Below are 24,573 nucleotides of genomic sequence, written 5' to 3' on the forward strand. Positions count from 1 at the left end.
TAATCAATGGAATAACAGCCTTAAGTCCGGCTCCGTGGCCACCGGAGCATGGACAAACCCGTCCTACTGGAAAGCAGCTCGCTTGGGGGTGACGTCAGCGCGTCGTCTGGCTCCGCCCTACGCGTTTCGTGACATCATCACGTCTTCCAGGGGCACAGGTGGCGCGCCGCGTCACCCGCCTTAAATAATACTGGAATGGACCAAGCCTCACTATGGATTGCCATACAGAGTGGACCGCACACAGACCCGCAAGTACTTCCGGCGTCAAAGTGCGCTCCACCATGCAATCAGCCAACGGAGGTCCCATAGCCCAGCCAGCATATATAGATTGGTATAGATCCATAAATTCTCTGTATATCAAACAAATACCCATCATGATATCTAGTACAGACAAAACCTAGTTTCAAATATATATGTTCAATTAAACCCAAAGAAATCGGGCCGAACAAGGCTAATGAGGAGCCAGTACAGGTTCACAACCTAATCCCATCCCATGGGGACGACAATACCATACATAGGCAGAGCCCAAATGGCACGCCAGAAGATGTGTATCGTTCTCCCTAATGGACAAAGGGAGAGGTAAGCTTCAATCAATACAAAAAGTGAAGCAACAAAAATTAAAGAAATATAACAAAATATATTTCTTTAATTTTTGTTGCTTCACTTTTTGTATTGATTGAAGCTTACCTCTCCCTTTGTCCATTAGGGAGAACGATACACATCTTCTGGCGTGCCATTTGGGCTCTGCCTATGTATGGTATTGTCGTCCCCATGGGATGGGATTAGGTTGTGAACCTGTACTGGCTCCTCATTAGCCTTGTTCGGCCCGATTTCTTTGGGTTTAATTGCACATATATATTTGAAACTAGGTTTTGTCTGTACTAGATATCATGATGGGTATTTGTTTGATATACAGAGAATTTATGGATCTATACCAATCTATATATGCTGGCTGGGCTATGGGACCTCCGTTGGCTGATTGCATGGTGGAGCGCACTTTGACGCCGGAAGTACTTGCGGGTCTGTGTGCGGTCCACTCTGTATGGCAATCCATAGTGAGGCTTGGTCCATTCCAGTATTATTTAAGGCGGGTGACGCGGCGCGCCGCCTGTGCCCCTGGAAGACGTGATGATGTCACGAAACGCGTAGGGCGGAGCCAGACGACGCGCTGACGTCACCCCCAAGCAAGCTGCTTTCCAGTAGGACGGGTTTGTCCATGCTCCGGTGGCCACGGAGCCGGACTTAAGGCTGTTATTCCATTGATTATTTGTAAGTGTACATCTGTACTTTTATCTTATTTTAATAAATGTAAGTGGTTTTACACTATGTGAGCCCCTCTTATTTTTTGGTACCGATGCCCTGGGTTGTTGGAGTGGTTGCTGAGGAGACGACCTCTGGTGGACATCGCTGACAGTTTCCATTTAACTTTAAAGATTCCTGCTTGCTGTGATCCTCTGTGGTGGGGGATCATGGCCTTTTGGTAAGGAGTAACCCCTTCCATACCTGGTGGTGGACCCCCCTTTGTCATCACAGATTTTTATCTTCATCACTTGGACTTTATATGTTTCATGGTGGTGATTTGAATTACACTCAATTTGAATCTTTATAACACCGAATTGATTTTTTATTTTTTTTATTTTTATGGATTTTTTCACAACCCTTCACTGATGGTTTACCCTATGGACTTTTTCCCCCTTTATTATTAAGTTTTGCATATTGATTTTATGATCAACATATGAACTTTTCTTCACTGTTAATTATTTACTATGTTTTATCAAGATTAGCGCAACCTATTATTTATCCCTATATTTATTCAAGAGAATATAAATAAATCTACTTGCAGACGTCCAGACTGACATAGCGTATCAAAATAATATAATCAGTTTGTTCACTCCACTTGCTTCTGGGCTTGGGAGGACCTCATCAAAGATCCAGTAGGCTTACGTGTTTTGAGGGCCATGCCCTCTTCCTCAAAACCAGTTTTCATCAGTTTTAGGAAGGAAGGCCCTCTGAGGAAGAGGGCATGGCTCTCGAAACACGTTAGCTATTTGGATCTTTGATGAGATCCTCCCAAGCCCAGGAGCAAGCAAAGTGCCCATCAGTGCTGCCTTATCAGTGCAGCTTCATCCTCATCAGTGCCCATTAGTGCAGCCTCATCAGTGCCGCCTCATTTTCATCAGTGCAATCTCATCCTCATTAGTGCTCATCAGTATCCATCAGTGCAACCTCATCCTCATCAGTGCCCATCAGTGCAGTCATCCAGGGTGGATATAAATCAATGATTTAAAAAAAAAAATCTGATTTTTTTTTTTTTTTTTTTTTTTAAATCAATTTTTTTTTATTTGCTGAGTTGATTTAAATCAAGCCTCTTTACTAGTGATTTAAATCATGATTTAAATCGTGATTTAAATCGACTTGATTTAAATCATTCAATTGTCATTCAAAGTGCAACAGCACCAAAAGCTGAAAATTGCCCTGGGCAGGAAGGGGATGAAAGTGTCTGCTATTGAAGTGGTTAAAGTGTATCTAAAGCCAATATTATTTATTTTAGATTTGGATAAAGCAGTCAGAACTCTTGTCAAGTTTTTACTGTTTTTCTGTATCCCCAATTCTGAGATTCGATCCCTTGATTTGCCTAATAACCATTGTTCCTGCTACTGAAGGTGAGGGAGAAACCAAAATCTTGAGCTACCACCAGAACAAGAATAGAGGGGAAATTTTCATGTGTGAGCAATGACAACTATCTAAGAGGGAATTTCCCCTAAAATGATCTTGTGTCTACAGACCAGGAAGTAATGTGAAGACTCCCCAAGAGGCAAAAAAAAAAAAACCTGACAGTGGTTTCACCATTCCCTACTCCAGGGACCTCCAAACTTTTCAGTACAAGGGCCAGTTCTTATATATTAAAATCACTTGTGGACTGAAGAAAGTTTTATAAATGAATAATCACGCTCCAAGTGATAACTTCACATCAGAAGCCCCCTATCACATATCAAAGCCCCATTTCAGGTCAGAAGCTCCTCTTGCACATCAAAGGTTCCCCCCCCCCCATATCAAAACCACCTTCCCCCCTTGCAAATCAGAAGCCATCTCCTGCACATCAGGGTTCCCCCCTTCACATTAGAGTCCTCAGTCCACCTATGCTACCTTACAATCTTCACCTCCATGGTATGGGGCTGGAGCAGGTCTGGATATAGGGCGAGAGGTGGAGCAGATCCTCCTCTGGATGCTGGAGTGGCCCTGGATGCTACCACCCTCAGGGCCGGGACATGGGGTGGGCAGGAGTGGCAGTTGTCCTGGGAGCAGTGAAGAAAAGGGGCAAAAAAATGGATGCAGGGTAGTACACTAGTTCTACGGCATGTATTAATCGTGGGTTAAGCGGGAGCAGTTCTGAATCCTTGCCCTGGGCACTGGACAACCCTGTCCTGGTACAGACCATCCTGGATCTGCATCATGCGTTTCTGTGATGCGGTTGGGCCAGACACCAGCACCATAGCATGGAATGACGCATTGTGTACTGGCCGCTCAGACAGGGCTGCTGTGAGAAATCATAGGGCCCAGTACACCCTAGCTGACGGGAAGAGTAAACCAAGCCTAACAGGCGACTCCAGGCGCAAGAACAAACCATTCATGCAACCAGAATATCTGCAAGAATGAGCCTTTTAATTGTGTTTTTTTTTATTATTTTGTTACAACATTAGTTATTTTTTTTTTACTTTTTGAACAGCCCTTTGAGGTTTGGTGACATATTAGGGGTCTAAACAGACACCAAATGCCTCACTTTTGAGAAAGAGATTGAGGACGCAGATTCCTCAATCCTTTCTCTGCAGCCTCATCCGCAGAGTGAATGATCAGGGAGCACTTTGTACAGAGGCTCTCTGTTCATTCACAAACTGAAGAATTGTAAACACAAGGAGGGCCAGAGGGAGATTGGTTCCAGTAATTGCGCCCACTCTTGCTGCTCTGGCACCTCTGTTGAACTTAAGGGGCCTGGACCCTGTACAGGAGGGCAGGTGCTACCCCCTTATCAGCGGCCCTGCGTCTAACAGCATTGATTGTTTTGGTGCTGGTGGCACTTGCATCATGAACATATACAGAACAAGGTCCTGCAGGTCAGGTAAAGTCTTGTGGAGGGCCAGATGTGGTCATCTGGGCCATAAGTTTGGAGACCCCAGCCTGACTCTATCCAAAATGAAAGGAAAAGTTTTGACCTTAGTTATACTTTAATGCAGTATTTGAAGGGCCAAAAATCAGGGAATCTTTTTAGGGGATTGGGGTTACATTGATGATATATATAAGAGAGGTTGCATCTCCAGTAGCTATGCTCATAATACCCATCATATGAAGAATAGAAGAAACTCTGTGATCGCTAAATAAATCTCATTGAGAGACTAGATTCTCATTTGTAATCCCTAGTAGTTATCTCTTCTGAAAGGTCAAGGGAATTGACAAACAAGCCTTATTTGCCTCCAGTGCCATATATATATTGCTTACCTTTTTCCTCTTGACGTTGTCATAAACCGTGATGGCCGCTTGTATCACAGGCTCTGAAGGAACTTGATTGGGACTTGTTGCACTTAACTGGAAATAGATTGACATATCATCAATATATCTTCAACAAGTTGGCAATGAGTACACCCACCCCACATAAAAACCTTGATACCTCTTTTTTCTGGACTGCCGCATAAACTGTGTTTAGACTTTGAGTGGCTACAGTCTCCAATGCTGGATTTGGTGGAGGAGGCATTCGTGGAGGACATCGTGGATGTATGTGGAGTTTACCTTTAAAATGTAAGCACATTGGATGCATCCAAACTGACTGGTCAAAATTTAGCCTGTGAGTCTACCAATATTCTGATTGTTTACCACCATAAATGTTCTACTTCTAAAGTTGGCTACAGGGTGGCTTGTCCTAGGATTCCAGGTAAAGTAATTGATGGGCTATTTTAGCCTTACAGCTGCACCAGAGAAAGTGCCAAACAAAAGATCCAAGAGTCCAGAAATTATTTTATTTAGCTCAGTAAGTGACCATGGAAAGGACAACAGACTGTCAATGCATTTCAGGGACCCAAAGCTCTCTACCTTTCTTGGGCATTCAAAACCCTGAGGAATGGGGAGATCTTTGAATCACTGAAACATGTTGTTTGTCTGTTTTTCTTTCCATGGTCTTTTACTGAGCTGATAAATAATTTTTGACTAATAAACTCATTTTTGACTAATCCTTAGCATGGCGCTTTTTTGGTGTAACTGTATTTGGACTCCTCAACTTGGGTGACCCCTATTGTTGTGGAGAGCTGCCAAACCCAAGCCATTTGGCTCCACTAAGGACTTTTTAGTGGTAGAGTTTTCATATCCAGTGTCTCACCTCCACCCCATCTCTAATTCTTAGGTATGTTGCAAGTTTATCGAGACCTGTTAACATAGTGCCTTTAAGTTATTCTAGTCTTGAGGTTGGGAATAATGAAAGTCACCAAATTTTCTGGACTGTCCAAGAAAACTGGTATTTACCCAGAGTGTAACATGCACTTACCTATTTTTCGCTTGAGTATTTTTCTTATCAAGATTCCCACAATCACAATGGTGATTACAGCAAGCAAACCAATGATCAAATATTTAGGGTCAAACTTATTTATACTTGCACCTAAAAACATAAAATGATAAAAAAGCATATTATGGACTAAACAAGAATGCACACCACACAATATATATATAAAAGTTGTAAGGATGACCTAGAAAATATACCATGCAGCAGATATTTTGTGGACTCCTCACCATCACGCCTATATGAGATTGATGGACATTCCATTCCAAAACCATGGCCAATAATATGGAGTTGGCCTTCCTTTGTGGCTTTAACATCCTCCGCTCTTCTGAGAAGGTGTCCTACAAGATTTTGGCATGTGTCTGGGGAAATTTGTGTCTTTTCAGCCAAAAGAACATTTATGAGGTCAGGTACTGACGTTGGATGAGAAGACCTGGCTTCCAAATGGCATCCCAAATCATCGTTCTCATTGATTCAGTTCATGGTTCAGCTAATGCTGAAGACGTCTAGCAGTTTCTCCAAGACACGTCTTCCGTTTCAATGCACTGGAACCAAAAAAGTGGCTTGGAGAAGCTATAAAATGTCTTCAACATTACAGAACAAGTTTAGTTGGATGCAACTAACGACTACTAGTTACTGAAAAAAAAAGAAATAAAATAGATACTCCCAATCATTATAGTTTCTTTAACAAAAAAAGAGCTTCCTCCTGCTTACAGAACTGAAACAGATATCTATCAAAGTTCTTCCTCTCACAATCCATTCTTCTCAGTACTGATGATTTCAGATAAGGACTTACTCTTCACAAAGCCCTGAGCCTGAGTTAAATACCCCTGATGTTGGCCATGAACAGCTAGATGTGCTTTTATGGAAGTTCAGAAAAATCTTTCATCAGAACATTCGATCTCACCATCAGTAAATCAACGAATTGTGTTCAAAAGCCCTTAAAGTTTGGCTAGACCTGCTACTGAAATCTTAGACATATAAAATCGGTTTCTTCTGTCCCTACAAAATGCGCTTCGTCAATGTATCTCGTTCGAAAGCCCTTACATTTTGCCAGACCTGCTACTTGAATGGAATCTTAGACATATTAAACCAATTTCTTTTGTCCCTAGAACATGTGCATTAAATTTTGTTTATTTAAGAAAAATTTTCCATCCTCTCCCTTCCTACTTTTCTTTTGAAAATGAATGGCAATTTAACACCACTAACCACTAGAACAGGGATCTCCAAACTTTCTAAACAAAGGGCCAGTTTACTGTCCTTCAGGCTTTGCCAGTGAGAGTAGAAAATGCCCTGGTGTCAGTGGAAGCAACCAATGCACCATGATTGATTATAGTGGGAAGATTGGTGCCCCATTGTTGGTGTCAGTGGGAGGAATAGTGCTCCATCATTGGCTCCACCATTGTGGCCATGATGGAAGGCAGAGATGGGCCCTTCAAAGAAAAATTCTGTAATGACAGAAGGTTTGCCAGGATGACAAAGATGGAGGTGGAGGAGGAGACCCCCAGTTCAGACCCCCTGCCCCCTCAGGGAGAGGTAAGCAGCCCCATGCCTTCCCAGGACTCAGGAGGCATGCTCAAGGTAATCCAGGCAATGGAGTCTCCTTTGCGGGGTGATCAGCTGGTGTTCCATGAGGAGGACATGACAGATAATGTGCCTGACAAGGTAAAGCCCGTCAAGCCCCATGTGGTGCATAAAACAGTTTTTGTGACTGATACAGACAGTGTGCCCAGTGACAATCAGGCTGCTAGTCCTATGTGTAGCAATACTGTGCCTGCTGATGCTGCAGTGCAGCAAAGTTTGCGTTTAAAAAATGACATTCCTGCAGATGAACTACAAGATTCAGCAGAACCAATTAACCCCCCTTTATCTGAGTCTAAAGCTGTTTGCCCCAAACCTGCTGAAGACTCTACAGCACAGCTTCAGGAGACAGCTGGTATTGCAGCAGAAACTGTGACTATTCCTGATGAGAATGTGGATGTTTGTGTGACTGATAAAAATCATCTCAGTACAAGTGTGATGAACAGTCCTATCAACTCCGTTCAAGCAGTGAATAATAATAGTAATGTACAGACTACTGTGACTTCAGTGTGGGGCCTTGGCCCTGATAAACCCACGTTTGCTCAGGTGGTACGCTCTGCTCCTGGTAGCTCCGCCCCCAAGCGGGGTTTCCCCCTGCAGCCTACCACTTTGGGCACCCCGGGATCTGGTCTTGGGTCTCTGGCTTCTGCTGGGGGTCCGAGAAGAAATGTGGTAATTCTCAAATGGGAAGGTGGTGCAATCCCTCCAGCACGGCGTGCAGTGGTGGATTTGATTCTGGAGATGGGTTTTGGGGCAAACGATCTGTATGCCCTAATACATGTTGCTGGGACACGGGATTATACCATTAGTTTCACCAGGCCAGAGGGTCTTGACCTGTTCTGGGAGCGATATGAGGTTCGGTGCAGGTCAAGACCTGAATGGGAAGGTCTGGCCCCAGTTGCGGTTTCGCAAAGGTCAACAGTGAAAAAGATCACCATCATACTCACCAATGAGAGTGTTCCTGCTCGGGACCTAGAGGTCTGGTTAAGGAACTATGGTGAGGTTTTGACTAAGCCCAGCAAAATCCTTGATGAGCGTAACATCTGGACTGGGGGTTGGTCAGTAACAGTGAGGTTGGCCAGGGATGGGAATGTTGTCCGTCACCTGCCCTCCTCAGCTTTTATAGGGAGGGATAGGATGACTATTTTTTACCCTGGTCAGCCGAAGCTGTGTCACCGCTGTGGAGAAAAGGGGCATTTGAGTTCCTCCTGTTCAGCCTTGATATGTTCAGTGTGTCGGGGTCAGGGTCATATGGCTAAGGACTGCACCGAGATGATCAGGTGCAACCTGTGCCTGCGCCTTGGCCACCCCTACAGCAGATGTCCTGAAGCCTGGCACAATATGGAGAAGGAGGTAATAGATGACTTGTCGAGGCTGGACAGGATGGAGGGTGATGCCCCTGGTGTACCATCCTCCTCTGCGGTGACTCACTCCCCTGGTCCTGCTCAGGATCCCTCTCCAGTTCCTGTGGCCACCCCTCCTGTGTCTGTAAGTATTCCTTCTGTATCTGTCTCTGTGTCCCACCAGCCTACTGTATCCCCTCCTCTTGTGTCAGAACCTTCCAAGTCTGTGCCCCCCGAGTCAGTTCCCCCCCAGGAGTCTACCCCTCCTAAGTCTGATTCAAAGGGAGCCCCCCCCCACCAGGAGTGGTAGTGGGTACTAGAAAGGTCGCTTCTTCCTCTGTAAAGAAGTCTTCTGTAAAGACTTTACAGGAAAAAGTAAGAGATGAGGGCATCTCTGAAGCTGACCTGCAGTACCTGGAGGAGAGAAGGAAGGTTGGGAAGCGGAAGAAGCAGGTGGTGAGGACGGAACAGGCTCCAGTGCCTGTCTCCAACCGTTATAGGTCCTCATCTGGAGCTTCTTCGGAGCGAAGTTCTGATTCCGAAATGGAGTTTGAGGCGGCCTCAAGAAAGAGAGAGGCATCTGGTGATGAGCAGCAGAGGGGAGCTATGAAGCAATCCACCCAATAACCCAAATGGCGGTTCCCCCTCCGTTAAAAGTGGTGACAATAAATGTCGCCAGCATTAAGTCAGTAAGAGCTCGTTCTATGGCCTTCTTTTTGTTCAGCCAATTAGATGCTGAAATTTTATTTTTGCAAGAGACTAGGCTCACCTCCTTGGCAGATATTCATATGGCCAAGAGAGAGTGGAGGTATGGTCCATCTTACTGGTCTCTTGCGGCCGAGCCTTACGGCGGTGTGGCGGTGTTGTTTAAAACCGGCATGGTAACTGTCCGGCGGGTTATTGAGGTGGAGATTGGGAGATGTATGGTCTTAGACGTCCTTGTGGGAGGGCAGGACCTGCGCCTAATTAATGTTTATGGGCCGCACACAAAGTGGGACAGGAAATGCCTTTTTACAAGGATCAAGCCATTTCTTTTTACATCCCGGCAAGTGGTCTTTGGAGGTGACTTTAATACAGTAACTAGGCCCAAGGACAGGAAGGACTTCAAGGACAGGCTGGGATATGATAGCGTTTTTTTAAATAGTATGGTTAGGGATGCTGGTCTTGTGGATGTGCACATTAAGCACCTCCCGGATGACACCGGGTTCACCTTTCATCGAGGTAATAGTCAGAGTAGGATAGATAGGTTTTTTTTTAAGGAGACCTCTGCTTTCTCACCCCCGGTGGTGCAGGCAGTAGAGTTCTCTGATCACTGTATGCTATCTGTGGTCCTGAATGCTTCAGACGCCCCTCAGAGGGGTAAGGGCATCTGGAGATTGAATTCGACTCTACTCAAGGAAGAACATGTTAGACAATCCTTTGAGGAATTCTTTCAGGCACAGGTGACCATCCTGGACTTTTGTAGCAGCAAGGCTGAGTGGTGGGAGCTGACCAAAAAGAGGATCGCTGGATTCTTCAGGGGCCTAGCCAATAGAAAGCAGTTTAATAAATACATGGAAGAACACAAGGGAGGGGGAGGCGCCTCTAAGTGCAGTATTAAAATCAATTTATTAAAAGAACACTATACAAGCAACTCACATTTTGTAGGGTAAAAAACGGCATGTAATGTGGTAAAATCCATGGAAGGAGTCCATCAGATCGGTCACGGAAGTCCCTGCTGCCTGCTATGCGTTCAGCTTTGTAGAAAAACACCGCTCGAGCCGGCCGCGGTGATGTTGAAATCCAAAGCGAGGCCTGGGACGCTGGTGGAAGGCAGGCGCGGAGCTGTGACGTCACTGGAATGCGACGCGTTTCATGAGCGTACGGGCTACGATGACACAGTAGCTGCGCTCTTTCATCAAGCTCTTTACCACATTACATGCCGTTTTTTACCCTACAAAATGTGAGTTGCTTGTATAGTGTTCTTTAAATAAATTGATTTTAATACTGCACTTAGAGGCGCCTCCCCCTCCCTTGTGTTCTTCTCTGCAGATTCAGGAGTCTGGTTTCAGCTCTCTTTGGAAGGCAGCCCTCTGTGTGGACTTTTTCATATACCATTTTGCCTGTGTTTACATAGACTCTGTGGATTATATTAATTTTATTCATCTCTTAGCTTGTTACTGACCCAATAGTATCATGAGGTTTCCGTTTTTTGCGCCTTCACTTGCTTAGTTAATAAATACATGACCTACCAACGTTTACGGAGGAAGCTGGATATTCTTGTCTCGAGAGGAGGAGATCCCGGGGCAATCTCCGAAGTGAAACTCCTTCTCAGGAAGTGTCAATATGACCGGCATGCCTCTTTGGTTCTGGAGAGGGACTATGGGAAGTACCACTCGCCTGACCCTTACCAGAACTGCAAACAAGGTGTAGCTGTTAAAACGGTCATTGGCCTTAAGGACAGTACAGGTTCCTTGACAAAGTCCAGGTCAGGGATTCTGGAGGTCGTGAGGTCCTTTTATGCTGACCTTCTTGGGAGGAAAGAGCTTGACCGTGACAAGATGGAAAGCTTTTTGGACTCTACTCCAGGTCTAGATGATGAAGATGTCCCATTGATGAATTTGACAGAGGAGATCACAGTTGAAGAGGTGATGAGGGCAATTGAACAGCTTGCCATCAAAAAGTCACCTGGACCGGATGGCTTGACGGCTGAGTTTTACAAAGCTTTTAAGTCTATTCTGGCCCCACATTTGGTAGAGGTTTTTAACAGTTGCCTTGCTGAGGGGGTACTTCCCCCTTCCATGAGGCACTCAGCTGTGATTCTTCTTTCAAAGGGTAAAGATCCTTCGATGATTGAGAATTGGCGCCCCATCAGCCTTCTTAGTGTCGATAGAAAGATACTGGCAAAGATCATTTTCTGGCGCCTATCGTCAGTAGCAGAGTCTTTGCTTTCTCGCCATCAGCACTGTTCGGTCCAGGGTAGGTGCACCTTCACAGCAGTTTTAGCTGTCCGGGAGGCCTTGGAGCGATGCAGGGCTGCAGGCTGGGGAAAGTATTTGCTGACATTGGATCAGGCAAAGGCTTTTGATCGTGTTAACCATGAGTACCTGTGGTTGGTCCTTAGTAAGTACGGTCTGCCGGATGGTTTTGCCGATTGGTTAAAAGTCCTGTATAAGGGGGCAGAGAGCTTTCCTCTTGTTAATGGTTGGGTTGGGCAGTCCTTTGAGGTTGGCTCCGGGGTGCGCCAGGGTTGTCCCCTGAGTCCCCTGCTCTATGTGTTTGCAATTGACCCCTTCATCAGGAGGCTAGAGAGCAGCATGTTGTGTGGGGTGCCAGTGGGGCTCCCGGGTGAGCCGCCTTTGAGGGTTGTTGCCTATGCGGACGATGTGTCGGTGATTGTCACCGGGGCGGATGAAGCGGAGAAGGTGGTCTCTCTGACATCACGGTATTCTGAAGCATCAGGCTCCAAGATCATTCAGGAAAAGAGTGAAGTTTTCTGGATGGGAAAGGAAGGTGAGGGGTTTGATCTCCCGGACACCTTTCCAGTGCCCCAGGAAAGAATTAAGATTTTAGGCATTGAATTTGGACCCGGCGATTATGGCCTCAAAAACTGGGAAGGCAGACTGGAAATTGCCAATACTAAGGTGGTCAGCTGGAAGAGATGGAAGTTATCTATGAGGGAAAGGGTTGATCTGATTAAGACTTACCTGATTCCGATCTTCTTGTATGTCAGCTTTGTCTGCATCTTGCCAGTGTCTCTCTATGCTAGGGTCAGTAGTGTGTTCTTCCAGATGTTGTGGGGGAACAGACTGAACCCCATCAAGAGGAATGTCACCTATCTATCCAGGAGGGAGGGTGGCTTAGGTATGGTCAACCCAGTTCTTTTCTTTTCACTGCTTTTTCTCAAGTTTAATATTGGTAATATGCTTGCAGTGGAACCTCCTGGATGGGCAGGCATATTTAGATCTTGGTTTAGGCCTTTTCTACGACTTTGGGAAGAAGGTGGCCAAGTGAAGAATCTCAGGGGTCATCGTGGTCAACTACCAGCCTATGTCGCTCCGTGCCTGAAGTTACTACGGCAGTGGCGATTGTCGGCTGAAGATCTCAGATCGGTTCCGAGGAAAGTCCTTATGAGTCGAATCTTGAGCGAAGTCTTTCATGACCCACTGGCCTTAAGGGATTGCCCAGGCCCAGTTTTGAGGGCAGGGTTAAGACTTATTAATTTGGACAGAGTACCTCCTAAATTCAAGGATCTGGCCTGGATGTGCTTCCATGGGAGACTCTTTGTTCGGGGCAATTTGAAATTCCGCAGTGGGGTGGATCGTAGCTGTCCTCGGGAGGAGTGTGCAGGTGAGGAGGAGACTATGGACCATTTTCTGCTTCATTGCCCTTTTAACATAGAGGTGTACAAACAGGTGGGGCTGGCCCTCGGTGTCCCTTTCCTCTCCAGGCTGGGTTATGCTGAGTGGGTGTATGGAGCATTCAATACTGGTGGGGTTTTTTGTTTAGATACACTTTTTCTAGTTAGCCTAGTAGTCCGTTATTTCACTTGGAACGCACGGTGTCAGGTCAGCATTCGGCATAAAATCCTTCCTGTTGAGGTGGTGGTGTATGACATTCTGCATGAGGTGGAGAAGATTCGGGTACTTGAGAGAGACAAGCGGAGTCAGGGGGCTTGGTTAAAGGCGTGGAGGGGTTTCAAGCCTCCCTGACTGCCAGGAGTCTCTTTCCCGGGTGTGGCTGTCTGTCTCTTATCACCCTAGATTATTATTTTTTGGTTTAATTTTTGATAAATGGCTGCGTACATAGGTGATGGGTTGTGCCTCTTAGGCCCTCTCTGCTGCTTTATGTAAATAGTTTTGGTAACGGATTATGTATATATTGTATATATTCTGAACATGAATGTGTATTCCTTGGATTTCTGTTGAAGTTTTGTACTATGGTTTTGTTTTTTACTTTTGTATAAAATTGGTTGCTTGATTCTTTTTAATAAAAGATCAATAGTGCCCCATCATTGGTGTCAGTGGGAGGAATAGTGCCCCATCATTTGTGTCAGCAAGAGGAATAGTGCCCCATCACTGGTGTCAGTGGGTGGAATAGTGCATCTTTGGTATCAGTGGGGGGATAATGTACCATTGTTGGTATCAGTGGGAGGAATAGTGAGCCATCATTGGTATCAGTGGGAGGAATAGTGTCCCATCATTATTATCAGTGGGAGGAATAGTGTCCCATCATTAGTATCAGTGAGAGGAATAGTGTCCTATCATTGGTATCAGTGGGAGGAATAGTGCACCATTGTTGGTATCAGTGGGGGGAATAGTGCCCCATCATTGGTATTAGTCAGAGGAATAGCGCCTCATCACTGGTGTCAGTGGGTGCAATAGTGCCCCACCCTTGATTTCAGTGGGGGTAATAGTGCTCTATCATTAGTGTCTGTAACCAAATGTCCCACACTCCGCTTGAGTGCTTTCGTCATATACCGCTTCCTCCAGTCTGAATATAGATATCAGATATTCCAAACCGCTGACAACCAAGAACTAGACAGTACTCATTTTGGCTGCTGAACATGAACTGTTTTTTTGAACACAGGCACACAGAGATATTCAAACTTCTCACCGGTAGACTGTCCAATCAGCAGGAAGAGCTGTTGGAGGAATTCCCCCCCTCCCCTCTCACAGCTAATCTACATAGACATCTACATCCCATAATAGGTTGCTCCCAAGGCAGACAGACACAATAGAACAATGGGATACAACCCCACCTAACAAACATATAGCAACCCCAACCCCACCTGAAACCATCTAGCAATGGTCTCTGATGAATGGTGGACTTTATCTTCATATATTCTTGAGGTCCAACTGGGGTTCTCAGTCACCCTGTGCTCCTAATAGACACAGGTGGACTTACACAAAGGAGGGGTCGGGGGAGCTGGACAAGGAGCTTCCAGTGCTCTCCAAGGTAACCTGGGTTCCCCAAGCCCCCCGCCCAAAGTGACTTCCGTCACACATCTCCCCTTTTGGCAGAAGACTAGCACACAAGGAGACCCCAAACGGGTTGACTTTGAAGTTAGTCCATAGTTTCAGTCCCCCAATGCCTATACTCACACATTGTCCCAAACAGATCATTACTCACCAAGCCAACCTCTGCCTCTCTTGTAGAACATACCCGCCTCTGGGAAGAATGGAGGACTGGTCCTTCTCCCTGGAGTCCTTTCAGCCGCTAGAGAGAAGATAGGGTGACTGGGCTCACTCTGTCAGGATGTTGGGGATCTGGGCCGACTGCCCAGCATCCCTGGGGTATACAAGTGGAGACTGAAGTCCCCTCCACTGTTACTAGATGAACATCCCCCAGTGTTTGCAGAGAAAGGCTCCTCCTGTCCCTGTGCCACCCCTTTTTCTGGAGTTGGGTCAGTGGAGACCGAAGTCCCATCCACTACCCAGAAATTCCATCTTCTGTTAGTTGAGGGCAGAGACCAGCAGCCCTCTGCCCTGTTGCCAGCCCTTCTGCTGGGTTGCTGGTATCATTCTGGGGTGCCATAAGCTGCTGGGAAAGGAAGCCAACTGCTTCACCTCCCTTACTCTCTGGCTGCTGGGACGACATGTCTCTGGTACTGTCTCCCAGGCGCACTGATCTTTGCTGGGGAGGAAGATTGCTTCCTCCATCCTGGCCAACTGTTGGGAAAGGAGGACAAACACCTCCTCCCCCTTCTCCCCCTGGATCTTAATCTGCTGCTGGGAAGTGACCATCTTTTCACCCTGGGCCCTTCGGAACTGCTGCAGGTGTCGGGCAGAGGTCTTGTACCCTCTGTCCAGTTGTCAGCGATTCAGCTGGAAACATTTCTGGTAACGCCAAAAAAGAGGCTGCTGGCAGAAACTCCTATGTCTCTATCAGTATTGTGTAAGAAAGACGGACTGCCTCTTCTTTCAGGGAGGCTGAAGCTGCTGTTGGTGGGCAGAGCTCACTGATGTTTGGCCCTGATGCCAGCTATTCTGCTGGAGGCTCACCAGGTTGTCCTTCCTCAGCAGAGAAGTATATTAAATCCCCAGTCTCCGGAACTGGTGTCTGGGGATAGAAGTTCACCATCTCCTATCCATAGAACCCAGCAGATGTTATCGATGCTGGGCGGAGGTTAGCAGAGCTCTGCCCTGTTGTCAGCACTTCAGCTTTGGAGACGGCAATCTCCAGAGTTTGCACTGCCGATTCTCTGGCATGCCGCTGAACATGTTCTAGCAGTTTCCTCTATGCCCTTTCCAGATGCTGTCCCTTCCTTAGCAAATAGTCCAGATCAGGTTTAAGCTCTGAGACCCCTGCAAGACTAAGCACAGCCCCTCTGTATTCTCGCAAGTCCTCAAGGGTAGGTTCCCCTTCATCGCCAAAACATAAATGATCTGTAAGGCTCTTCCACAGCAATCCAGGGCTGCCAAAGTCATATCCCTCCGGAGAGCATTCTGTTGTCTCCCTTAAATATTCCTGCTCTGCGTGCTATTGCAGAGCCCGATAAAGATTGTCTAGCTCTATCTCCTGCTGGACCAGCCTGTCCAACTCAGTCACCCATTGCTCCAGGGGCCGCTCTCCCAGGAATGCCATCCGCAACGCCCGCTGGTCACTTTCCTGCTGCTCTGGGGTTGGAAATCACTTGCCCTGTTGCATACGAGCGACCTGGAGGGCTCCAATCCAGAGTCCTACCTGAATCTGCTGCCTGAGCTCCAGGTATTCATCCGCAGACACAGTCCTGGAGTATGCTGAAAGGACGATCCGCAGGAGCCCCGGGAAATCTGATGCCAAATCCATATCTCCGCTGGTGTGACTGAAGTCTGCTATCCTGATCTTGGATCCAGGTGGAGGTTTGGATGTCCCAGACTGCAGGAAGTGTCCCACTGCTTGCCACCAATGCCACGAAACGTCCCACACTCCGCTTGAGTGCTTTCGTCACATACCGCTTCCTCCAGTCTGAATATAGATATCAGATATTCCAAGCCGCTGATAACCAAGAACTAGACAGTACTTGTGTTGGCTGCTGAACATGAACTGTTTATTTGAACACAGGCACACAGAGATATTCAAACTTCAGTAGACTGTCAAATCAGCAGGGAGAGCTGATGGAGGAATTCCCCCCCTCCCCTCTCACAGCTAATCTACATAGACATGTACATACCATTATAGGTTGCTCCCTAGGCAGGCAGTGTGTAAATAAAAGTTTTTTTCAGCCTTGAACATTTCACTACACACGCTATAAGAAGGTTATCAGGGTTGTTATAGACTCAATAAAAGGAATTTCCCCACCCCAATACACAGCCTGTTTTTTTGTCTTATGAGAAGCGTAGGAGGTGAAAGAAAGATTGTGCAAGATATGCTACAAAGAATTCGAGCATGTGCAGAAAACTGAGCATGTGCAGAGCTGCCATCATGCTCTGAAAATCCCTAGCTGAATTGGGGACATAAACAGAAGGCGGAGATAGAGAGCAGCAGAATCAACCAGTTTTTTTGTTGTTGCAAAAAACAGAAATTTAATCTCATGGTGAATGAGTATGAAAAGCATGTAATACACAATTTATTCATAGTTTTTTATGATTTGGTTTAGTGACACTTTAACTTGCAATAAACTTTCAAAAAGGAAACCCCTAGGCTCTTTTTTTTCTGAGCCAGAGGAGTGAATGTTGGTGTTTGCCTGGCTGTTGCTGCACTAGTGGGAGAGGAACCTGGAACACAAACCAGCAGCCCTTGCGGGGGGTGGGTGGGGATGGTAGCGCTACACTTTGGTGAAAGTTGAGTGAATCATGGGGGCAAACAAGACCCCTTTATATTCATGTGGTTTATCAGTTGCACACAAGCAGAAGGATTTCAAAAACATTAGGAAGTGTACCTTCTCCCAAGCTTGTCTTGATTTAAACCAGGTTCAACAGACACAACACAAATCTTTAGGGATGCACCTATACCGGTATCAGTGCTGATACCAAGCATCTGCACAAATATCGATACTCAAATTCTCCTGATACACAGGTGTCAAAAATCTGGGGGAAATAGTTGTGTAGGCGCTACAACCTTCCCACATAACTTCTCTGCCCGGTGCTCAGACCTCAAGGCTGCCGACACCTCCAACGTACCGGAATAAGAAAAGGGATAGTCGGCACTCAGGATGACATCCAAAAAATAGTATTCCTTTATTGAAAAGCATGTGCCGCAGTCTAAAAACAGCCTATGTTTTTTAGACGTTAGTCCTTAGTCAGGACTCCTGACTAAGGACTAACGTACGAAACACGTAGCCCATTTGTACAGCGTTGTACATGTCTTTTCAATATAGGAATACTATTTTTTGGATGTCATCTTGAGTGCCGACCATCCCTTCCCTTAAAAAAAAATCAGGGTTCACCTTCTAATATTGATAATAAATGTGTAATATAGAATATATATACCTGGTCTCATGCCGCATATCTCCATTAAGTTGACCTTACGAGAAACCTTGCTGACAGGGTTCTCGGCTTGGCAGGTGTAGGTGCTGGTTGCATTGTCTTTTGTGACCCAAACTCTTAAAGTGCTGTTTAGTAGTTTGTAGTGTAAATCTGTCTGGTTCATAATCCAGCCAAAGGTTATATTGTCCCCAGTCTGAGGGACACAGTCCATGGTGACCATGCAGCTGTCATTCTGGAGGCTGTGAGTTAAGTTGACCGTCACATTATTGATCTTCTCTGTGAAGAGGGAAAGAATTCTGGGGTTTTAATTTTTGTCACTATTATATTTATTTCTTCAGTATATTCATACTAAGCATTGTGGGAGCTAAGGGCATTCAGGGGCTACAACAAAAACATTATACCATACTTCATTTAAAGTGGTGGGAAGCAGTGATCAGAAAGTGAACAGAGAAGTCCGTGAGCAGGGATGCTGATACGGAGTTAGCACCTACCCTTCAGTACGGGGCCCAGGCCCCATAAGTTTAGCCCCAGGGGCCCCAGAGCACCAGGAGTGGGAGCAGTTACTAAAACTAATCACGTACTACTTAGAACTAATCATCCTGTGGCCCTCCCTATGTTTACAATGCTTCAGTTTATGAATGAACAGAGATCCTCTGTAGAGAAAGCTTTCTGTCCATTCACTCGGCAGCTAGCGCTGCGGTGAAAGGATTGGGGAATGTGTTTCCTCAATCTCTTTTTCTGTCTCAAAAGTAAGACATTGGGTGTCTATTTAATATTTCACCAACCCCCAAGGGGCTATTAAAAAGAAAAAAATAATAATTTAAAAAACATAATTAAGGGCTCAATCTCACAGGTATTCTGGTTACTCTAATGAGTGGTTTATTTAATCGGCGAAATCAGAGCTATGAGAAATCATGGTCAGAAAGGGAGATAAGAGGAGCAGCCAGTGGGAAGTTTAGAAGGAATAAGTGAGAAGTTGGGATCAGAAGAAAATAGCTCCAGAGAACACAAAGGGTAATAGACATGGCCCTAAGACATAAGTGTAGTACCCCCCCCCAGAAGTGTTGCTAGTTAGTTAAGGCAAATTTAGTTCTCGTGGCTCTCCTGTAATCAGCAGAGCAGCTTGATATTACTTTGGGCTGCTCGGGGCTCTGCAGGCTGTGGGTTTGATTGATTCCCCCTGCCTTGTGGAGGTTTCCAGAATGTTCTGGGTGGGAGAGCCTGAATATTTATGTGGCTCCTGCTAATCCCAGGGAAGTGTGCCCAGATGGTGGCTGTGGGATTGCATAAATAGTTTGGAGCCTGAGAGAACAGGATTATTTTCCCAGGAGGAGAGCTTCCCAGCCCTAAGGGCGTCTTCAGAGCTGAAGATTCTGCTTGTGCACAGCTGGGGGGGAGGACAATCCTGCTATAAGGATAGCTGCAGAAAATAGAAGCGGCACATGAGTAGTCAGGACCAAATAATGGGAAGTGGTGGTCAGAGAAGAAGAGACTCCAAAGAGGAGCATCACATCGGAAATCCCAAGGAATAAGTGAGAAATTGTGATAAGATGAAAAAAAAAAAAACCTGAGAGATGTCCCTAGGGTAGTAAGTAAAAAATACTGATCAGAAATAAGAAGTGCTCCAGATAAGAGACACAGCCCATGAGAAGTCCAGAAGGGATTTGTGAGAAGTTGTGATCAAAGAAAAAAGCTCCAGTGAAGAGAAGAAACCTGAGAAAAGTCCCTAAAAAGTAAATAAGAAGCACTGATCAGAAATAAGAAAAAATCCAGATAAGAGGAGCAACACATAAGAAGTTCCACAAGGAATAAGTGAAAATGTGTGATGAGAGGCAAGAATATCCAGAAAAGAGAAGGAACCTGAGAGAAGTCCTCAAGAAGTAAGTAAGCTCTACTGATTAAAAGTTAAAGGTAGCTTCAGATAAGAGAAGAAGCACACGAGAGGTCCCGAAGAAAAAAATAGAAATTTGTGATCAGAGGAGAAAAGCCCCAATGAAGAGAGGGAACCTGAAAGAAGTTCCTAAGTAGTATGTAAGAAGAACTAATCAGAAATAAGGAAAGTTCCAGAAAAGCGGAGCAGCACATAAGAAGTCGGGACCAAATAATGGGAAGTGGTGATCAGTAAAAAAGAGAATCCTCAAAAGGAAAAAGCTCCAGAGAAGAAAAGAAACCTGAGAGATGTCCCTTAGAAGTACATGCGAAGCAATAATCAGAAATAAGGAAAGTTCCAGATAAGAGGAACAGCACATAAGTTCTAAAGGAAAAGGTGAGAATTTGTGATGAGAGGCAAAAATCTCCAGAAAAGAGGAGGAGCCTTAGAAACGTTTTCAAGAAGTAGGTAAGCAATACTGAATAGAAATGAGGATAGCTTCAAAGAAGAGGAGAAACAGATGAGGTCCTAAAGAAAAAAAGTGAAAAGTTGTGATCAGAAGAGAAAAGCTCCAAAGAAGAGAAGAAACCTGATGGGAGTTCCTAAGAAGTAAGTTGAAAGTACTGATTACAAAAAAAAAAGCTCCAGACAAGAGGAGACGTACACAAGAAAAGTCCTAAGGTTATGAGAAGGGATGGTAAAAAGGAGAGTTGCAAAAAAGGTGAGCAGCATGTGAGAAGTTTTAAAGGAATGAGTTAGAAGTGATGGTCAAAAAGGGAGAGCGCTTCAGAGCAGAGGAGAAATTGTGATCAGAAGAAAAAAGCTCCAGAGAAGAGAAGGATCGTGAGAGTTCTGAAGAAATTAGTAAGAAGCACTGATAAGAATTAAGGATTGCATGAGAGAAGAGGAGCAACACATGGGAAGTCATGAGGGAATAAAGCAAAGTGGTGATTAGAGGAGATTAGAGTCCAAAGAAAAGGAACTAAAAAAGAAAGGCCCTAAATATGCGGGAAAGTGATGGTTAAAAAAAGGAAGAGAGTTTCATAGAAAAGGATCAGCATGTGAGAAATCCCGAAGGAATGAGATAGAAATGATGATTAAAAAGGAAGAGAGCTTCAGAGCAGAGGAGCACAAGGTGAGAAGTTCTAAAGTGAGAATTAGGGACAGTATACGAGAGACCTCCAGAGATGACGAGCAACATGCAAGAAGTCCTAGAGATGTAAGTTGAAAGTAAGAATTACAGAGGTGGAGAGCGTCAGAGATAAGGAGCAGCAAGAGAGAAACCCTGAAGGTATAAGTGTGATATGGTGATCATAAAGGAAGAGAGAGGAAAAAAATACAAGGGTCATAAAAGAGGTCCTAGAAATGTAACTGAGAAGTATTGACAATGAGGAGTGCTCCAGAGAAGTGGAACAGCAATAGAGAAGTCCTGAAGGATTACATAAAATAAGGGATGGAAGAGGAAGAGAGCTCCAGAGAAAATGAGCAGGATGTGAGAAGTTCTAAAGAAAATAGTGAATGGCTATAACTAGAGAGGAAGAGAGCTTCAGAGAAGAAGATCAGCATGAAAGAAGTCCCAGAGATATAAGTAATCAGCAATGATCAGAAATTCAAATTTCAGAGAAAAGAAACAGCATATGTTGTGTCCTAAAATAATAAGTGAGATCTGATGATTAGAGAGGCAGAAGAGCAGCATGAAACAAGTGGGAAGTTGTGATTGTAGAGGAAGAGAATGCCAGAGAAGAGGAGCAGCACAAGAGAACTCCTGAAGGAATGGAGTGAAGTTGTGTTCAGAAAAGAAGAGAGCTCCAGTGAGGAGGAGCATCACATCAGAAGTTCTGAAAGACTAAGGAAGAAGGTTTGATTATGGAGAAAGAGAATTCCAGAGAACAGCGGGCAAGTACACAAAACCTTTGTAAATTCTGCTATGAGTTTTAATCTCTTGGGAGTCTTCCTTTCAGTTCTGTATTTGGTATGTTTACCATTGATTTGTCTCACAGACCATCTGAATCTAGATCACGTCCTGCTCTTACCTAATCATGCAATATATCTTACCGTAAACTTTGAGGTCATATTTACAAAATGTTTCTGTGCTGCCATTGATGACCTTTATCTCGTACATCCCTTGATCCTTCCTCTGCAGCTTTAGAATCTCAAAGGAGGTATTTCCCCCGTTGTATCTGTATCTTGTGTCATTAGATATTCTGGGCACTTGTGGACTTTGACTGTAAGGCAGTAGGTTCTTTCTTTTGTTTTTAAAGATCCGCTGCAGCACCAAGCTTTCAGATTTCAATTCCAGAACCACTTTTTCAAAATGAAAGGGTTGTCCAAGAGCCCCCTTTAATTCAGTGACCAAGTCGCTACATTGAGACACCAAACCTTTATGGAGAAGATATGTTTTGTCAAGCCTATTCAAAGTAGTAATACCAAAGCAATGAAAACATACAATATGTTTTTTTAAATTTATTTATATTTACTGGAGATTATTTAAAAAAAAAGAAGGGAATAATCCACTGGGATCAATCAGGATTGATCTTTCATTGATCTGGCTTCAGTATAATGACATCCTATTGGTGGCTAAATAGGATGCCAATTTACCTAAGCTATATCGCTGCAAGAATAATTCCGATTGGTCCCTAAGGATTATCCCTGTAAGTTTTAGAAAGCACCTTCAAAAGATATGAATATTTTAATTCATTTTAGTTCATTTCTGTGGTTCTTTAAAAGTTACAACAAATTTCGTTTTTTGTTTTTTATTGTGAAATTACCTATTACCTGTAAAAGCTGAGGTTGGCCTTGCAGTGGAAACAACTGCTCTGTTATCTGATAGCCAGGGCAAAGGGGCTTACAAGAGAGAAATCTTTCAAGGAGAAGGATGCTAGAGTCCCTTCAATAAACAAGAAAAGTGGTATTACACAACACTGATCTGACCATCACACCTACAGTATATGAGCTTGTTGGACATCCCATTCCGAATCCACAGCCATTGATTTTGAAGTCTGCCCCTTTTGCGACTCTATCAGTCTACAATCTTCTGGAAAGGGTTTCTACAAGATTTTGGAGTGTGTCTGAGGAAATTTGTGCCCATTCATGAAAGAAATTTTGTGAGGTCGGGTTCTGATCTTGGATGAGATGATCTGGCTCACCATCAGTATTTCAATATATCCCAAAGTTCTTCTGTAGGGTTGATGTCAGGGCTTTGTGTAGGCCACTGAAGTTCCTCCACACCAAACTGGTCAAAGGTGTCCAGTAGGGATGAGCTCAAGGCTCTGTGTAGGCCATTCAAGTTCACCCATGTAAAACTGGTCAATGGTGTTCAGTAGAGTTGAGCTTAAGGCTCTGTGCAGGCCATTCAAGTTCCTCCACACCAAACTGGTCAAAGGTGTCCAGTGGGGTTGAGCTCAGGGCTCTGTTCAGGCCATTCAAGTTCCCCACACCAAACTGGTCAAAGGTGTCCAGTAGGGATGAGCTCAGGGCTCTGTGAAGGCCATTCAAGTTCCTCCATACCAAACTGCTCAAAGGTGTTCAGTGGGGGTAAGGTCAGAGCTCTCTGCAGGCCACTCAAGTTCCTCCACACCAAACTCATCAAACCATGTCTTCATGGAGCTAGCCTTGTTTACAGGGGCATAGTCCTCCTGTAGTCATGATTACAATGTTGGAAGTGCATGATTGTCCAAAATGTTTGTATGCTGTAGCATTTACAATACCCTTCATTGGAAACATCTGAATTCAGTAAATCCAGGGATGTCCACATCATCTGGCCACATAGTATATAGCTGCCTTTCTCAACTTATTTTTACCCCAGAGGAACACTTAAAATAATTTTCAAGTCTTGGGGAACCCCTACAAAAATAATTTTGTTGGGGGTCATTGGTGTTCAATGGGAAGAATGGCTCCCTCTACAGTGGAGGTCAGAATGCCACCCTTACAGGCAGCTATAGAGATCACTGTCAGCATGTGGCTGGCTCTGCTCAGAACTGCAGAAACGTCAGTGAGTCACAGCTTAGCAACATCTGGAGGAGAACTAGGGTTCCAAGGAGCCCCGGTTCAGAATGGTTGGTATATAGTGTGCCTTGCAACTACGGAGTGCAGTCTAATGTTAAATTACAACAGAATCACCTCAGTTTTGTGTCTTAGATCAATGAAAATTGGTTTAAAATATGAATAAAAGTACTTACCAAAACATCCGTGGGCAATAAAGCAGATAATGTAGCAGAAGTAAAACATAGTTGTGTGAGTATTTTGTGTTGCCTTCCTGTGCAGTTTCAGAGAACTGACACGGTCTACTGTACATCCTTTCATCTCTTTTAGGTTAGAAAAATGAAAAAAAAAAAATCTCCTACACATCTGCTCTATTTGTTTTAAGATAATATCGTCCCGGAAATAACACCTTTGGTAGAGTTTTTTTTTTTTTTTTACTGCGGTTTTAAATGCTGTTTTGCAACTGTAGCAGGCACCTACTTTCATGTATCTGACTCTTTTCTCTAGTTTACAGTTTCAGGTAAATCTAGGCAGGCTTGTGCCATTATAGCAGGCCTGTTTGTTCATTTGGGATTTGAGTGGCAGGTGGTTTGTGTGCAAGTCCCGGACAATCATTAATTTGTTGGACAATGCCCCGGGACTCTCATATAAAAGCCGGGTCACATGGTCAGTGAGGGGTTTCCTGTTTTGAGCTTGGAGAAGCCCAACCAGGTTCCCGGGGGGGAGAGGTTCCCCCTCCGGGGAGCCAACGGAGCCCCCCCTTGCGAGGAGGGTGGAGAACCGGCCTCCATAGAGGAAGAGATGACACCATACAGCATGTAGTCGCTGGTGTCGTTGGCCACCCTTGCGGGGAAGGGAGCGTACCAG

At 44.9% G+C, this 24,573-nt stretch overlaps 1 protein-coding gene across 2 annotated transcripts in view; it reads right to left on the bottom strand.

Moving 5' to 3' along the window:
• Positions 1–24,061, bottom strand: part of LOC141117422 (signaling lymphocytic activation molecule-like) — a 36,036-nt gene extending 11,975 nt beyond the window's left edge. For both annotated transcript variants that reach the window (XM_073610283.1, XM_073610284.1), the window contains exons 1-6: positions 23,904–24,061; positions 21,781–22,104; positions 17,859–18,131; positions 5,531–5,641; positions 4,664–4,782; positions 4,495–4,581 (exon numbers count right to left, since the gene is read on the bottom strand). In XM_073610283.1, coding sequence (XP_073466384.1) covers positions 4,495–4,581; positions 4,664–4,782; positions 5,531–5,641; positions 17,859–18,131; positions 21,781–22,104; positions 23,904–24,027 — 1,038 coding nt within the window. In that variant the 5' untranslated portion in view covers positions 24,028–24,061. The remainder of the gene's footprint in view (positions 1–4,494; positions 4,582–4,663; positions 4,783–5,530; positions 5,642–17,858; positions 18,132–21,780; positions 22,105–23,903) is intronic.
• Between the last annotated feature and the right edge of the window lie 512 nt (positions 24,062–24,573).

The sequence above is a fragment of the Aquarana catesbeiana genome, linkage group LG13, assembly GCF_042186555.1.
Source record: "Aquarana catesbeiana isolate 2022-GZ linkage group LG13, ASM4218655v1, whole genome shotgun sequence".
NCBI classification, from domain to species: domain Eukaryota; kingdom Metazoa; phylum Chordata; class Amphibia; order Anura; family Ranidae; genus Aquarana; species Aquarana catesbeiana.